The sequence below is a fragment of the Antechinus flavipes genome, chromosome 6 (assembly GCF_016432865.1).
Source record: "Antechinus flavipes isolate AdamAnt ecotype Samford, QLD, Australia chromosome 6, AdamAnt_v2, whole genome shotgun sequence".
NCBI lineage: Eukaryota > Metazoa > Chordata > Mammalia > Dasyuromorphia > Dasyuridae > Antechinus > Antechinus flavipes.
The window spans coordinates 16,956,237-16,973,922 of NC_067403.1; the positions used below are offsets into that span (position 1 = coordinate 16,956,237).

The window sequence follows — 17,686 nt, forward strand, 5'->3', positions numbered from 1 at the left end:
TTCCAAAAAGGAATCCAAATTCAGCAACATACACACTATATAATACAGCACTCAAGGACTTTGTGAAGAATTTTGGAATTGATTGTTTGACATGGGAGCCATTGACAAGGGACTGCCCAGTATGGTGTGCCTGAATCCAAGAACGTTCTGTGTTCTATGAACGAAGCAGAACTGCAGGAGCTCAAAAGAAATGGACCATATATAAATTTTGAGACATCTCAACTCTTAATGTTCTTAATGTTATAAAGAAAGGCTGAAATTTCTTGCCTTACAGGAAAGGTGCTGTTTAAAGTCAACATAAAAGCAAGTATTATATATATATGTATATATATACACACACACACACACAGAAGTATCATGTTTTGTAATTGTATTCATATAGTCCTTGAGTTTTGTCTGTGCTCATAGTCTCCCAAGTATTTTAGATTGTCTGAAATTAAATAGAATTTTTCTCTCTCTCTCTTCCTGATGGGATTTATTGGTAATATATAAAAATGCTAATAATTTATGTCGGTTTATTTTATATCCTGCAACTTTGTTAGATTGCTATCGTTATTTGTTGTAATTATTTGTTAATTGGTTCAACTAGTTAGCTGATTCTCTAGCGTTCTCGACGTATATTATCTGCAAAGTGTGATAGTATTTTTTCTCATTGCTTTTTAAAATTCCACTTATTTTCCCTCTCCTTACTGCTACAGCTAGCCTTTCTAATACAATATTGACTGACAGTGGTGATATCAGTTTCAATTTATCCTTTTTTTTTTTTTTTGTCTTTAAATTCTTGGATTCCTCTCTGTATCCTTCCGCCTATTTCTTCCCAAAGACTGACTTTTTAAAACAAAGTTGTTGTTTTTTAAGAGGAAGAAGAAAAAATAGTTATACTTTTTCAAATAGATTGAAAAATGGTGACACGTTCAAGAGTGTGCGTTGATTGTACGTATCATGAATTATCTCACTCCATATAAAGTTGGTTAGTTGTTCTTTCCTTCCTGAAGAGGACCACAATGATACCGCCGCTTTGGAGTCGAGGTACAGTGGATCTGACCGGGGCAAGCTTGGAAGGTTCCACCATGGATCAGACACAAATAGTCCACGTGAACATTAAGAGTTGCCATGTCTCTAAATGTACACATGGCCCATTTCTTTTGAGCTCCTGCAGTTCTGCTTCCCTCACAGAACACAGAACCTTCTATGATTCAGGCACGCCATGCTGGGCAGTCCCTTGTCAGGGGCCCCCATGTCGAACAATCAATTCTTCAGAAGGCCCTTGAGAGTGTGGATTGTATAGTGTGTATGTTGCTGAATTCGGGTTCCTTTTGGAAGGGGCTTAGTGGACTTGTGTGTGTTTATGGCTCAATTTTGCTGTTTCATTTGGAAGAAAAGAGGCCTCTGGGTTTTCTGGGGTGCTCAGGTGTGGAGCAACTCAGAAAGAAAGTGGATTCTTCTTTCCTTCTCTGTCTCTGTCTGTCTCCCTCTCCCTTCCCCCTTTTCCCTCCTTTTTCTTCCCTTCCTTCCTCCCTCCCTTTGTCTCTCCCCAGTCCCTCCCTCTCTGTCTTCTCTCCTCCCTCCCTCTCTTTCCTCTCCCTCCCTCTTTTCCTCTCCTTCGCTAGGCTCTCCGCGCAGGTCCTTCGCCGATCCAGGAACGTTTGTGTCGGGGTCTTTGGGCTTTGGGGAGCGCTAAGGGGGACGGACCGGCCGGCCCTGCAGTTGCCTGGTAACGCCCGCAGAGTCCCGGTGTAGCGTCCAGCCGGGCTGGCGTCCCCGCCGGTACCTCGGACCCGGGGTCCCCTCTCGGTGCCGCCGCGGCTCGGCCTCGCCTCGACCTGCGCCCTGGCCGGCCCCGCGGGGACCATGCTGCAGGAGGAGGAGGACCTGTCCCTGACCATCGCCCATATCGTCCAGAAGCTCAAAGGCTCCCGGCTCTACTCGCAGCTGGAGCGCCAGGCCTGGGTGAGGGAGGCCGCGCCCGGCCCGGCTCCGCGGGGATCCTGGGGCGGGGGGCTGTGCGGGAGGGACTCGGTGGGGAGGGGGCTCCCGGGTCACTGAGAGGGATGTCTCTCAGTGCTCCGCGAGGGGGAGGAGGGAGCTCCGTGGGCTCCGCGGCGGGGAGAGGGCTGTCTTCTGGGGCTCTGCGGAGAGAGGGTGTCTCCGGGTCGGGGCGGGTCTCGGGGGCGGGGGGGCTGTGCGGGGGAGTGTCTCCCGGGGCTTTGCCGGGAATGTCCTCCCGGGCTCCGCGGGGTGCCTCCAGGGCTTCCGAAGCGGCGGCCGCGCCTTGGTGGGCTGCTCGCCGGCGGCGTGGCGGACCCTGACAGCTGAGGGCTCGGGACCGCGGAGCCTCCGGGTCTGGGCCGGGAAGGAGGCGGGCGGCCCCCCTACGGCCCTTCTCCCTCTCTCCCTCTCCCCAGCAGCAGCACCCGCTCCTGCACTCAGGCCCCACCACGATCTTGCACCCACACCTACACCGCTCTTTGATTTAAAACTCAGAGAGTGACAGGTGGGTTTGCATCTGCACGTGCAGCTTGCGGGCCATGAGCTTGGGAACAGATGCCTCGGAGAGGCAAGGTCATGGAGCTTTTGCTCAACTCTCTCTAGATAATTATCTGTCTGCTCTTGGAATATTTGCAGTTCTGGCCCTCCTCTGAACCTTCACCAAATCCCCAATTTTGTTGTGGAATTGAGAATTGCATTCTGGTCTTTGAAAAGTACTTGAGCTTGCAAGCAGGCAGGAGTGCCGTGCCATTCATTCGCTTGTGCCGTATAGACGCGTGTTTATTTATGTGTGTCGCTCAGTCAAAAAACTGACTCATTTATTAAGTGGCTTAAGAATATTAAGCTTTGGCCTGCTACGTGCGGGGCACTGGGCTAAGCCTTGGGCATACAGAGAAAGACAAAAACCTGACCCTGTTCTCAGGGACCTCACAGGGAAATGGGGAAAACTATATGAAAACAACTATTTTCTATATAAATGAGTTTCCACAGGTTAACTTTGGGAAAGGCTTCCTGTAGAAGATCGGATTTTAGCTGGGACTTGAAGGAAGCCGGGAGGCAAAAATGAGAAGGGAGAAAATCCTGGCTGTTAAGTTTGTTTGAATTTTTTTTTTTGTTTCTATTTTTAAAAATTTACTTTAAAAAAAAGATATTGGATGTGACTGGTTAATAGCTGAGACTCAATTCCTTTTAAATTAAAAAACAAACTAAGACTGTAGGAAAAAAAAAAAAGAAAATCTCTTGGAAATTAAGTAAAAACAGCTTTTCAGGGGAGGACTGATAATTAGAAGACTAGGATCCACCGGAATATGGGAAATCCTTTATTTGGTATTTCATGTAAGAGGTAGATAACAGGATGTCCCCTGTTAGTCATGTAGTTTCAAGCTTTGGAACCTTAAAGTTTTACGTTTTACTAACTTAAAAGTGCACCATGACTTTCGGGACAGCCATTTTCCAACTCTATAGTACTTCCAGTCATACTGCTTTGAGAAGAGGCCACCAGGTCTGGGACCTGGCAAATCAGTGGTTTTCTACCCAGGCACTATTGAAGTACAGATTGAATTTTGAAAATTTATTTCCGTTTTCATGACTGTTTCATGACTGTAAAAGCTGCTATTTTCCTGCTGCACATGTGGAAGATTATGTCAGACTATGAGACAATTGCAAGACAGAATGGGCACCCCCTTTAGTCTGGGCTGGGCGAGGGCTTGAGGCGCCTCCTTTGTGGCCTTCCTGGGGTCCTTCCTGTCGCGGAACCATTGGGATGAGAAGCTCTGGGCTCACTGCGGACCTCGGAGAAGGACGCACCGGCAGCGTCTGCAGTTGCTTGGTAACGCGGAAGCGTCCCTTTGTTAAAAGGGTCCTGGAGAAGTTTTAGTCCAGTTGAGGCTAACGTTTCTTCTCCGGGACCCATTGGTTTCCCCCACTTGCTACTTTTCCTCAGCGCCAAGGGAACATGCTGCAGGAAGAGACCGATCTGTCTGTTATTATTGCCCACATTGTCCAGAAGCTCCGAGGCTCCAGGTTGAGCACTCAGTTGGGATTTCAGGCTTCAGTAAGTGCGGGAGGAAGGCTGAACATTATTGGGACTTTGATTTCCTCCTCTGTTGGGATCCCCAGACTCCTCCTATTAAATCTAACCTTAGTTCCTAATTTATTCTTTTTTCATCCCGGGTGCAGGATAAAACATCTGTTACCTTCTGAGCATTTTTGCTAGCCCGTCTTAAGTCTTGAGCTTTGGGTTTGTTTTGGAAGTGAGGTTCTTTTCATGATTTGAAATTTAATATAAGACTGTTCGCTGTAGCATCATTTCAGTTTTTAGTATCTGGGTTAAAAAGATAGGATAACTTCAGCACCTATTATTTAGTTTTTTAAATGCTACAAAGCTGTTTAATAGGTTTTTTAGTTTGTGTGTTTGTGTTATCACATCTATTAGTTATGTATCCCTATATATTCTGCTTCTTTACACCTAAAAACCTTTCTCTGGTTTACAGAGAAATTGTCTTGATTTTCTCTTTTTCCAAAATTAGGATTCCATCAATTATTAACCGTTCTAAGTTTTAAGATCTTAGTTTCATAAAACAATTGTTTAAAGAAAATATGGTAATGACAATTAAAATAACATTTTCTCTCCCTAATTTTTACTTATGGTAATCTCATTAAAATTGTTAATCTATTGTAGGAAGTTAAGTGGAAAAAATGTCACCAAGAAAAAATCCTAAATGTGCATCCTTTGATGATTTTATCTTCTGCTTTCCAAGTGCCATCAGTGTTGTAATTCCCTTATCATTATTTGTCTTCTAACAGAGTTTCCTGCTTCTCTTTTCCCCTTCCTTCAATCCCGTAATCCATCGTTCATTTTTTTTTTCTTTTTAGAAAGAGCCTGTGATTTTGTTGGTGGTGGAAACTTTCTCTTATCAATGAATCTCATAGTTACCTTCTCTGCAATATACAGTCTCAGAGGGTTGTCTGGGGCAAGAGATTATATGACATTCTCAGAATCACCTAGCCAAAGTCTGTTAGAGTTGGGACTTGAATCCAGGTCTTGGTGACCTGTAAGGTTCTCTCTATTCATTATGCTATGTGACCTTTATTAAAAAATATTGGATATTATAATTATCTATGTCCTTCCTCTCTTTATCTTTCATCACTTCACTAGGATAATCTTAGAAAGAGCCTGAAGTAGTCAGAGGTTATATGATTTTCCATGAATCACCCACAGTGTTTGTCTCCAAGGCCCCCTGTCTAGTTATTGGAGACTGAGTGTCTTCTACACATTCTGGAGGAACACATCTAATGTGATGCTATCTCCCTCTTTTTGTAGCATTTTGTGCTTATTTTTTCCTTCTCCAGCACTTCAGAGGGCTATGTGTGCCCTAAGAATTCTAGGCAAAACATGGATAGATGGAGGGTGTTTTTCTAAGGCTTTAGCTCACAAGACCCCACTTGTGTCCCCTTCCCCATGATTATCAGTTGATATCAATTAGTTGGCTTTTTAAATTTTAATTTTTTTAAAGTTTTTTTAAAATTTAGCTCAAGTTTAGAATGCCAAATGGCAAAGGAGTGTACACAGTTCCTAGTTGCTGACTTTCTTCTCCCTATCAGGGGCTGTACATGAAGTCCCTTCCAAGGATGCTGCAGCTTTCTGCCAGACTTTTTTGTAGAGTTCTGGACTTTTCTTCTAGGGAGTGTGTCTACTTTGTCCCTGAGTCCCAGTGAAGGCTCAGGAACCTGTTCTCTGTGCTTCATTCAATCCAAATTTGTCACCCACACAAGAATCTTGTTGCTATTATCTACTGTCTCCCAGGACACTTTTCTTCTTTCTTTAATAAGTTCCTTGCTTGGTTCACAGTCTACAACAATTCCTGCCTTCATCCTAGAGGAAAGATCTTGCCTCAAACACCCGAACTTCTCAGTTCTTCCATTGCTCAGTTACTCTGAGCAAATTAGAAGAGATTGTTCATGCTCTTAATCTTTCCATCATCCTCTTCAATTTAGAGTTTTCCTTTTGTTGATAATTTCCTTTTTTCTTTCTGTATATGCCTTATTTGTACATCACTTGTTTTCATGCTGGCTCTCCTATTCTATTATGAGCTCTCTGGGGACAGAGACTATCTTTTGCCTTTTTGCTTTCCTCATAATCAGCACATAATAGGTGCTTAAGAAATGCTTATTGACTGATGGTTGTCGGGAATATTGCTAGGAGAGATGGAAAAAAAAAGGTTTTGGCCCTCCAAAGTTCACAAGACCCCCCTTTTATCTTTTTCTCCCTCTTCCCACTAAGTCCTTCTCAAAGGAATTGGTCTTTTACAACTAAGTTTCCAGACATGCGAATGTGAACTAGATAACTGGTTTTGTATGAGCCCCACTGGGCATAACTGAAGCTCATCAGCCAACCAAACTCTGTCTTATATGACACCTAAATGAAATCCTTTTGACACTATTGACAACTTTTTTTCCTGGATATCTTTCTCTTCCTAAGCTTTCATAATATTGTTCTTCTGATCTTCATTCTCCTTGTGTAGCTTTTCCTTCCCAATCTCCTTTGCAGGATTGAAATCACCTGGATGATGTCTTGAGTCTTCTCTTTTCTCTTCATGTTTCTGAGGGATTTTATCTTCTCCCATTCTACTAATAAGTAGATAAGTGTTAATTAAATTTCTGAGTCTGAATTTGAATCCAGCTCCTCCTGACTTCAGGGCCAGTGCTGTATCTACTGCACCATCTACCTGCCCTATGATCATCAATTTAGATATTTCCAAATAGACATATTTAGTCCTCCATCTTCTATTTTTGTATCATCGCCTGCTTGCTTTCCTCCTTAATTTTTCATTTTGGTTCAAGAATACCATCACCCTTCTAGTCATCCACCTTTGCAATGTTAGAATCATCCTTGATTTGACATATTCACTCTCCCTATTCCTATACAATTGTTTGCTCAGTCCTGACAGTTTTAATTACATGATATTCTTTGCATCCATCCACTTCTCCTAATCTCTCATCTAGAGAATCACAAGTATTGTCTGAGTGGCTTCTCTACCTTCACCTTGTCTCTCCACTATCTGTCAGAATAGTCTTCCTGAAGCATGGGTCTGCTCATGCTTTTCTGCTGCTCAAGAAACGTCTGTCTTCCTGTTACCTCGATGATAAAATTCAGTTTTCTGATTGGATAAAGATTGTACTGGCCTTGGATGTGTCGGTCTCTCCAGGCTTGTTTCATGTTGCTCTCTGCACAGGGAACCCTGCTTATTCTTCTTGTTCAGGGTTCCATCTGCTTCTCCCTCATCTACAATTCTTGGAACTTCTCTTAGCTCAAGATTTATTTCCCACACTAGACTTTCCCCCACCTCCAGCACTTGTTATTGTTTCCTTTTCCCCTAATTTACTTTCCATGTACTTTGTAAATATGTTGTATTTACTTCTCTGTGTGACTTTGTATCCCACTTCAATACTATGTGAGTTTGTTTTAGACCGAAACTGTTTCTTTTTTTATTTCCAGACCCCTGAAGTCAATCAGTAGGTGCTTAATTATTTTGGTTACTTAATATTCTTGTCAATGAAATGCTGTGGATAAGAAACACAAGCTGACTAGAAAGTTGTATTAGAAAGAAGAAATGTTTATATAGTCATTCCAAAACTGTAGCTTGATCCAAATGATTTTGCATTTTAAATGCCAAATTTAGGAGTTTTATTTTAATCTAAAGACAATGGAAAGGTTGTGTGACATCTTGAAAGGGGAGTAATGGGTTCAGACCTGAGATTTAGGAATATTAATATGGAGGACTGAGAGGAAAAGGATAAAACGAGTGAATCCAGGGACAACATGAAGAAGCCTCTAATGCTTCTCACTGACCATCTTAAACTTCTTAAAATTTATCACAAACTTAAAACCCATCATCAAAAACAACCAAGTAAATGTATAAAATAAAGAGTAGAATCTTACACAAAGCCTTATAATCTAGGTTTAGAGTCAAATGGATTAGCAGAAAATCTAGAGAATGTGTATTCACCTCCAAATCCATGAGAAAGATTGGTTACTTTTTGCTTGTTTTTTTTTTTTAATTGTCTTTTTTAAAAAATGTGGAGTTGTAATGTGTATGCTGTTTCTGGTTCTGTTAATTTCATTTTGTATTGCTTCATATTGATCTCTTCATATGTTTTTATGTTCATAATTTCTTATTTTAGGTATCATTACATTACTATATTAATATGTCTTAACTTTTGGACATGTTTATTTACACTATTTGTTATTACAGATATATCTACAAGTATTTATACAATTATGAGTATTTCTGTATATTAGGTACTTTTTATGACTCATTTTAAGTAAAATATCTATTTGTTAGTAGTATAACACAGTGGATAAAGTTAGCTAGCAAGATTATGTGGATTCAGATTCTATCTCTGAAACTTACTAGCTATGTCACCAAAGGCAAGTCACTTAACTCTCCCAGGTTCAGGAACCTCCATTCTTATGTAAAAGGTGTGTGTGTGTGTGTGTGTGTGTGTGTGTGTGTGTATACACACATATACATATGCATATATGTGTGTGAAGTTCAAAATGAGCTGAAGGTGGCTAGAAAAGTCAAGGTTATAAAAAAGATGCTTTTGTTTTGTATTTTAACAATTTTAGAGAAAAGAGGATAATCAAAAAAAGAGAGTATTACAGCCCATGGTGGATGGGACTATTATAACAGCTGTTGGATGTAGGGCCAAGGAACATACCAAACTATTACTTTGCTGATTTTTTGGATTAGAAGAATGATCTTTGCTTTTGAAAGGACAGAACAAAAATGGCCAAAAGGAAGTTTAAGTCAAAACCAGAGAGACAGTATGTGAGCATGGTTTCTTTTGATGAGCCCACATAAACTATATACTAGGATATTGAGAAAACTGACAGATGATATTACTGAACCACAGTCAGTGATTTCTGGAAGATGGTGGAGAACAGGAGAGGTGACATAGAACCAGAGGAAAGAAAGTATTGCCCTAGTTTTGAAAATTTTAGGAGAGCGGATTGTAGCACTATATACCAGCAAATTTGATTTTGATTCCCCCAAACATCTAGATTGCTTTATGAATAGCATAATTTCATGGTTAGCACTCTGGGTTTAAATCTCGAAGACCTAAGTTTTAATTGCCTGGGATTAACTGAAAAACTCTGAGCATTTCACTTTCTGCCTCTTGATTCTTCCTTCCTAAATAAGTGGGCTGTGGGCCTTTTTTGGGGGGGAAATGCTTTCTTGCTGCCCCTGGCCTTGAGTGCTCAGTAGGAGCATTTCTGAGTGCTCTTCTAAAGTCTGGCTTTGCCTTCCTATGCTAGAGGTAGGTCCTGCCAGCTCAAATGTCACTGCTTCAGCTGGTCTCCCCTACTGAATACAATCAGGAACTCCCAAGTTGGCTCAGAAAACTCCCAATGATGCCAAACTTTGGGATCCTGTCAGTGGTCATCTTGTTTAGTGCAGGAAATTCCTTCTGTTGACAGTTGCCTCTCAATGAGGAAAGATGTCACTAAGACCAGAAATATCCACTTCTACTCAAGGAGTAATAACACACTAAAAAACAAAACAAAACAAACAAAAACAAAACAAAAAATTAGACTGGTACTTAATGTTCTCTCTACTTTGTGTAAGCAGGAGCCATTTCTGCTAGATTGATAGCCTCTGAGCTCTTCAGGAGTGCCTTAGTGAAAATTTGGGAGTTAGAGCTCAGAACGTGGAAACTTTAAAAACTGATGTGCTTCTCTGCCTCTCCTCAGCAAATAAATTGGGGGATAGTTGTTATTTGTCCATACCCCCAATCTCAGGAAGCTTACTGGGCTGTAGGCAAAATTAAGCACTGTCCCTTCCAAGTGGTTCCCACCCTCAAACCCCCTAGTTGTTTTGCCAGGAAAAATCAAAGCAACATCCATGTGACATAAATATCAGTTAGCTCCTAAAATGCAAAGTTAGATGGAAAAACAGCCAGCTTCAGCCATTTCCTCAAGTGCAGTTATTAGAGGATTTTAAAATTCCAGGGAGCTATCTCAGATGATTTTCTCCCTCTCCAAGGTCCTGTAACTCTCATCATCAGAGTTTATTTCCCTTTCAACTTTAACATCTTCCCTTTGTCTTCTATGTTTGTGCTCAAAGTCTTGAGTTTTCTTCCCCTTGAGATCTTTGGTGATTTCAATTTTTCCCCTTACTTTCCTCTAATGCACTCTTTCCCCCTCCTTTTTGATGACAGGTTCCTTGGAGGCTGCAGCTCGGGGTTCTCTCAGCCTCCTTTCTAAGGTAGCAATTCATGAGATACTGGCTTTCTTATCTGCCCAAGGGGCTTCTAAGGGAACCCGAACTGACCCAGATGGCTGGCCCTGGCCCTTGGCCCAGACTTCTTGAGTGCTCTGCAGCCTTACCCATAGGCAGCTGGCTTTTTTCTTCCTGGTTTTCTGTTCTCCACCTAAGCTCCACTGGGATTGTGCTGCTATTGCAGGCTGAGCAAATTTCTTGCATTTGGAGATGTGCACACTGGGAAGTCAAAGGTCGGGGATAGACCCTATGGGTTGACTTTGGTGACCCTGCTTCTGGGCACGGGGTGGGTTGTAGGGGAAGAGTGACTGAGTGAATGGAGCGGGGATGAGGGATTTTTTCTATATTGCTAATTCTTTGTGTTTTTGCCCTCTTTGGTTTCTTGATGTCCCATACTATGGAGACAGTTGAAATCACCTTATTTCTTAAACTTAATTCTTATTTTGAAGAGTGTGAGAGAGATCATGAAGCTTGAAGGAAACCCTCCATCTTGTTGGATACTCAGCAATGACTGCTTAACAGATAAATTTCATGACCCTTTCCAGGCCTTTTCCTTTTTTACCTATGCAACATTTGACACTATTAATTTACTACATTCTCCTACAGAACAAAGGCTTTTGTGAATCTGAATTTCTCTCTCTCTCTCTCTCTTTCTCTCTCTCTGTATGTGTATGTGTGTGTCTGTCTGTCTGTCTCTGTCTTTGTGTATCTGTCTCTGTCTTTTGGTTCCTTCTCTGTCTGTCTTTCTCTCTCTGTATGTATGTGTGTGTGTATGTGTCTGTCTCTATCTTTGTGTATCTGTCTCTGTCTTTTGGTTCCTTCTCTATCTGTCTCTGTCATTTGTAATGGGCTGAGGCTTGAGTTGATGCACTGAGGTCCGATTCATTTCCACTCCCCTGCCTCCACCCACCAAAATCGTCATTTCCTATACAACACATCAGGACTTGCACAAAGAGTGGGTGGGGGCCATTCTTTCTCCAAGCTTATATATTAATAGAGTATGGTCCAATTACTATTTTTCCTCATGTGCTTGGGACCTCAGTGCATCAACTCAAGCCTCAGCCCATTACAGTCATTCAGTTCCTTTTCTCTGTCTTTTGATTCCTTCTTTCCCTCTCTCTCAGTTCCTTCTCTCTCCTTCTGCTTCTATCTCTGTGTGTCTCTCTGTTTTTGTTCTCCCTCCCTCCCTTCTTCTCTTCCCCCCTCTTTCTTCCTCTTCCTCTCTCTCTCTCTCCTTTTCTTTCTTCTTCTATGACTTCCTCTGTGTGGCTGCCACTTTGCCAGTTCTTCTTTGTCACATCTTCTGACTGCAGATGTTTTTCAAGGGCCTGGCCTGGACCTGCTTCTTCTGTTTCTCACTCTCCCTTGGTGAACTTCTCAAAACCCACAGCCAACTCATACATCACTTCTCCTGCCCCACTTTAATGCCTGTATCCTATAAGGATCTCAAACTCAGTATGTCCACAACAAAATTCATTTTTCTTCCCCTGCCACTCCCATCCCGATCCATTCCTTGCCCAGTATCCTTCTTCATGTTCAGAGCATGAGTTATACAAGTAGTATGTGGTTGGGGCTAGGAGTTAAGCACAACTTATCTAACTCTGAATTGAAAACTTTTTTCTATATCATACTGTCTTCTGTTTGGGGAGAAAATTAAAATAAAAAGTACAATTTGAATGAAAAGCTCGATGAAGTTAAGGAAGGTATCTGTATGAGGAATGAGTGATCCTATGTTTATTTAGTGCAAATTTAGAGAAAGTTAAAAAAAATCACATACAAATATCTCTCAGTACTTTTATAAAAATTTATCTAAAGGGTTAACTTCTAAAGAACAGTCAGTCTTTACACATCATAGAGATGTATAGAAGAATTTAGATCTATTGCTTCACTATTGAGGTTTATATGTAAAAAAGCTAAATATGCATAAACTACAAGGCTCTATATTTTGAGTGGATTACAAACTATCATCCATGATCCTCCTGTTTTAGGAAGAAGTGATAAAGTCCTTCCTTAGGCTTTCCAAAAGATAGATGTTTTATGATGTTGCGACAGAGAAATAGAGTTTCTTTGCAGTGTATATATACATTTACCATATCTCTCTTGGGTTGAACTGGAATCAATATTAACCAAAAAAGCTTTGACAATTTTTTTTTTTTTTACCATAACAGGTTAGTCTTCAGAAACCTGAGATTAAACTTGAATCACTCAAAGAAGATATTAAGGAGTTCTTTAGAATAACAGGTTTGTAAATTTAACTCTTTTTAATTTTTTGTTATACTCAAAGACTTTACCTCTCCACCTCCACCTCCACCCCACCTGATCTGGTCTCTTTGTGGAAAAGAATGAGTAGTAAATTCAAAGAGTGAAGGGGTTTCTAGTTGTGTAGAGAGAATTTCTGAAAACTCTGTAAATGCTGGGTAAATGACTGATTACATTAATGAATATAAATGACTCTATTCCAGATGAAAAATATATTAAGCATAATGTATATAACATATAATGAGTCTAACAAACATGATTTGTTTACTTTTGTTTACTTTTAGCTTGTGATTTTCCATTTATTTTTTCTTTTGTATTCCTCCTTTCTTCATATCCCTCATCTGTTTTTCCCAACTGAAAAAGAAGAGATAAAATAGCAAATTAAAGTGTGTGTGTGTATGTGTGTGTGTGTGTGTATACATGCTTATACATGCACATACCTGAAGGGCAGAGATATAGGGAAAGACCTTAAAAACTCACCTTGTCCAAATTACTTTAATAGCTAAGCCCCAGCAAGACTTTGACATGCCAAGTATTAGATCCTTTTATTACTAATCTTTTTACTATTATATATAATAAATAGATAATAAATAAATTATATATAATTACATATAAATATATAATAAAATTATTATTTTTTTTACCACTGTACATAGCACCCAGAAATATTGTGTATCCTGACAAAAGAAAATAGGGTTAAATGGTACTCCTAGCCCAAGAAAATGGTGCTGTTTTATCAAGGATAATTGACTCAGGTACCCATTGTTAGCTAATGGGACTTGGTGTATGTGTAGGAGAATTTTAGGGAATGAAAATCAATATAACATAGTTTCACATTATATAATTAATAATGACATATAATTTTTCATTGAAACCTATATATTGAAAATGTTTTATTTTTACAGGTTGGGAGAAGAAACTTCAGAATGCTGTTTATAGTGAACTGACTGTGTGAGTTTTTCCACCTGTTTTTATATTTCTCTGTCATACTGCATGCATGATATTTTTCTCATTTCCTGTCCTTAACTATCACATAAAGATGTTGTGAAGATAGATGAAATAATCGATGTGAAAATACTTGGAGGTCTTAGAAGAGGTGCTGTGTATATCTTCTTGGTACAATTGATATTTTATTTAAGATATTAGTGTTGAAATATTATTACCCCTACCTTACTGTAGAAATTCACTAATTTTGTGTAAATCTTTTTGACTTTTATTGTTATAGGTTCAATTTCTGGTTCTTAGCTTTGCTCTGGATAGCATTCAGTAGTTCCTCTATAGAATTTTAGGAAATGATGAGATCAAGGTTTAACAGGGTAAGATGGCATGGAGTTGAGTGCTTCACCTTCGATGAGTGTACCTACCCTTACCTAGTAAAATTACAGATCTATTAAGACATTGAAGTAAGAAATAGAATAAGACTCATAAAAAGATTTAACTCTTATCATCAGCATAATACTTTCTTATGCACTTAGTAATGTATAGTGCCTATTTTTACTATAACACCAAATAATGGTGACCATATGGCCTTCCTTCTCTACCAGTACCAGTATTATAATGTCTTTTATTAGATAGAGCACAGGGCCTGGAGTCAGGAAAACCTGAATTCAGATCAGGACTCAGACATTTATACAAGTCTCTTAACACTATTTGCCTTAATCCACTTGAGAAGGAAATTTCAAGCCATTCCGGTATTTGCCACGAAAACTCTATGAAAAGTGTAGTCCATGGATCGTGAAGAGTCGGACATGGCTGAACAGCAACAGCAACAACACTAAAGATTCATGACTGGGACTTCTGGACATTCTCTTCTTTACTCTGATGTGTTGTTCAAGGAAAGCTGGAAATGTAAAACTTAGAGGGGAAGGTAGAAGCAGACTACTAAAGCATTTAAAATATAACCAGATCTCCTTGAACAAAACTGTTATTAATAGTTTATACTTCTTGTTTTTGATGATATTGGCTTTTTTTATTTTCAAAATACATTCAAAGATAGTTTGCAGTATTCACTTTGCAAAGCCTTGTATTCCAAATTTTTCTCCCTTTCCCCACCACAGACAGCAAGTAATCCAATATATATTAAACATGAGCAATTCTTCTATACATATTTCCATATTTATCAAGCTTATTTTTGAAGAGCAAATTTGATGTTGAGTTACAGATAGCTGTATAATACTTTGTTGCTTCTTTCTATATTTTCTTGGGTTCAAGCATCTCCTTTAGACTTTTCCTGCAGAAAATAGGAGTCCTCACAGCCTCTGACCTTCTAATCTGCATTTTTAGTAAAGTACAAGATGTATCCCTTCCATATCTGCATTTGGTTAAAGTTTTCTGATTTCACAGTGGTTTGAAATAATTATATTATTACTTAAAACACTTATAAATGTTCACAAGTTTCTGAAAAAGAAGTGATTTAATTTGAAAATAGTTAAAAGTGAATGATTTACATTGTACACTTCAAATTATGTAAATTTATAAATTACACATTTTATACAAAGCGTACGGCTTTTAGAATTTTTCAGTATGCTTTGTAAATTCCAGTTACTGTTATTGAGATAAGAAGTAAAAATAAGTCTTTACAGGTTGGTCTTAGGACTGTGGATAACCATGCTATTTCATTAATAATGTGTGCTGTAGAAATAAGAATACTTTAATTAAAACATACTCACAGAACCCACAAATTGTTACATATAATGTAAACCTTCAATCTCCTTTTATGATTTTTTAATGTATTTATTATGTATTTTTATGTATTTTTCCAGGTTTCCTTTACCTAGGCATCCTGCAGCACCCCCTGAACATCTAAAAGAACCTTTGGTATACATGAGAAAAGCACAGGTTGGATATTATTCATTTGTATAAATATGTATATATAGATATATATTTTCCTACCACTAACTGAAAAACCTTTACTAATCTTATAAGTATTTATTCATTATATGAAACCTTGGTAAAAGCGGCTATGAACAACTATTGAGGCATGAGAAATATAGCAAAAAAATTTTTTTTGAATCTGTTTAGCAATTCTAATCAAAACATCAGAGCCAATAATTATAGCAACCACTGGAGAAAAGAGGAAGAAAAAAAAATCTCATCCCATATTGTCCCGAAATATTAAATATGACAAAAAATGGAGAGAGAAAGACAGACACAGACAGATAAAAAGAGACAGGGAGAGAGACAGAAAGAGCAAGATGGATGAAGAATGACCCAGGACAGAGTCTTTGAAGCATTGGAACCTTGTTGTAGCTCATCTTTCTAGAGTTATTATATATTCCTGTCCTTCATATTTCCTGATTCCTCCCCTACACATCACACACACACAGAGCATCCCATATCCTGCTTCTGGGCCTGGAATCACTTCTGCCCTTTAGAACCCTGAGGTACTTTCCAAATTCAACTCAGTGGCTAACTCCTGCCTGAGACCTTTTGTGATGCTCACCCTCCCCTTCCCCCCAGTGATCCCCTCTCCAAAGTTACTTCTCTTGTTTTCTCCGTAGAAATTAAGGGCCTTGATACCAGGAATAAGCTTTGTTTTTCTATCTCTAGCATCCAGCACAATGCCAGGCAAATAGTAGATGCTTAATGAAAGATAATGGACCAATTAATTGACTGAATATTAAAGGAAGATCCCAAGTATGTGGGAGGACTGTATTTGGGGAATTTGTGGGAGGGCATGAGTGAGAGTCAGATAGGGTGAATACACATAGCAACTAAATGGTACATTGCATAATTCACTTCGGGTCGGGAAGACTTGCGTTCAAATGTTGCCTCAGACATGAACCAGGTGACTCAGAGCATGTTAACCTTTGTCTATCTCAGTTTCCTCATCTGTAAAATGGGAATAATAATAGCACTTAACCTCCCAGAGTATGATGAGGATAAAACTAAATATTATTTGTGAAGCACTTTGCAAATCTTAAAGCACTATATATATTCTAGCTATTTTTTTATTATTATTATTCACAGGAATACCCACATTGTTGAGCTTACAATCTCTTGAAGTCTCAGCATTATTATATTTTTTATTTGACTTCATTAATATTTATATTTTAACAGATTCTTAGAAAAGGTCAAATCAACTTCAATTATATTAAAATTTTCTTCTTTGACTTTTAGGATGTATAGAATTTCTAGAAGTGAAATAGAGCTTTTTGAGTCAAGAGGGGAAGAGAGAACTAATTACCAATTAGTTCCTTGACATATGGATTGTAAAAGCATTTATGGCCACAAAATCATTAAATGTTACAGTTAAAAGGCCCCTAACAATTTATTTTCTTCATCCATTTCATTCTACAAATGAGGAATGGCAGAGTGCTGTCTTACAACAGAAAAAGGAGTTTGAGATATGGTAGAATTTCCAGTTAGTATTATCATTTTTTTAATATTTACTGTAAATACATACAAAAAGAAAAGTACCCAGTTTTATATTATTATTTTGTAGGAAAATATGACTTCCTGGGCTTTATGTTGATCAAGGTTTTAGTTTGAATTTATTATTATTTTTTAGAATGTTAACAGTTTTATTTAGCCATCAGATACTAAGATATTGTCTTAAAACCTGCTTTTTTTCCTATGTAACATTGTTGTTTTGAGAAAGAAGCATTTGTAACATCTAAAGCTCCAAAGGGCCTTTTTACATGTTAAGTATAATAGAAACAGATTGTTGAAATTAAAAAAAAATTCTTATTCAATTGTCTTAAGCATATTAAAAATTGGTGTGATGCTGCCAAAAATAATTTTAAAAATCTTATTGATTCACTGGCCTTTTTTAGTAATAAACTTTTTAATATTCATGGTGTAGATAATACATATGAAGCTGTTTGAAATCCTTTGAGTCAGTACTGTAGATATCACTTGTAATGGAAAGTGAATGTAAGTGGATAGTAATTTCATTCAGGAAGTAGTTTACAATAAAAGGTAATGTCTTCCTATATTAAAATTTTAGAATGTAAAAAAGGAAGTCACTGTTCATTTTCCTTTTAATCAATGTTCAAAGCTTTTATTTATTTTGCAAGTCTACATTTTGTACTAATATTCACTGTTCTAAACTTAAAAAGCTTATTTTTCTCAGTGTCTAATAAACAATTTACTTATTACTCTTTTTTTTTTTTTTGGCTTGTATATAACAGATAATAAATGAGCATTTGTAT

General features: G+C 38.5%; 1 protein-coding gene across 2 annotated transcripts in view; it reads left to right on the plus strand.

The window, feature by feature from the left end:
* Positions 1-1,616: 1,616 nt before the first annotated feature.
* TBC1D19 (TBC1 domain family member 19) overlaps positions 1,617-17,686 on the plus strand; it is a 97,277-nt gene continuing 81,207 nt past the window's right edge. Inside the window, exons 1-4 of one of the 2 annotated variants that reach the window (XM_051964595.1) lie at positions 1,617-1,950; positions 12,443-12,515; positions 13,439-13,484; positions 15,296-15,371. In XM_051964595.1, coding sequence (XP_051820555.1) covers positions 1,852-1,950; positions 12,443-12,515; positions 13,439-13,484; positions 15,296-15,371 — 294 coding nt within the window. In that variant the 5' untranslated portion in view covers positions 1,617-1,851. Of the gene's footprint in view, positions 1,951-3,869; positions 4,043-12,442; positions 12,516-13,438; positions 13,485-15,295; positions 15,372-17,686 lie in introns of those variants that run through there. The other variant, XM_051964596.1, reaches the window with a different exon arrangement.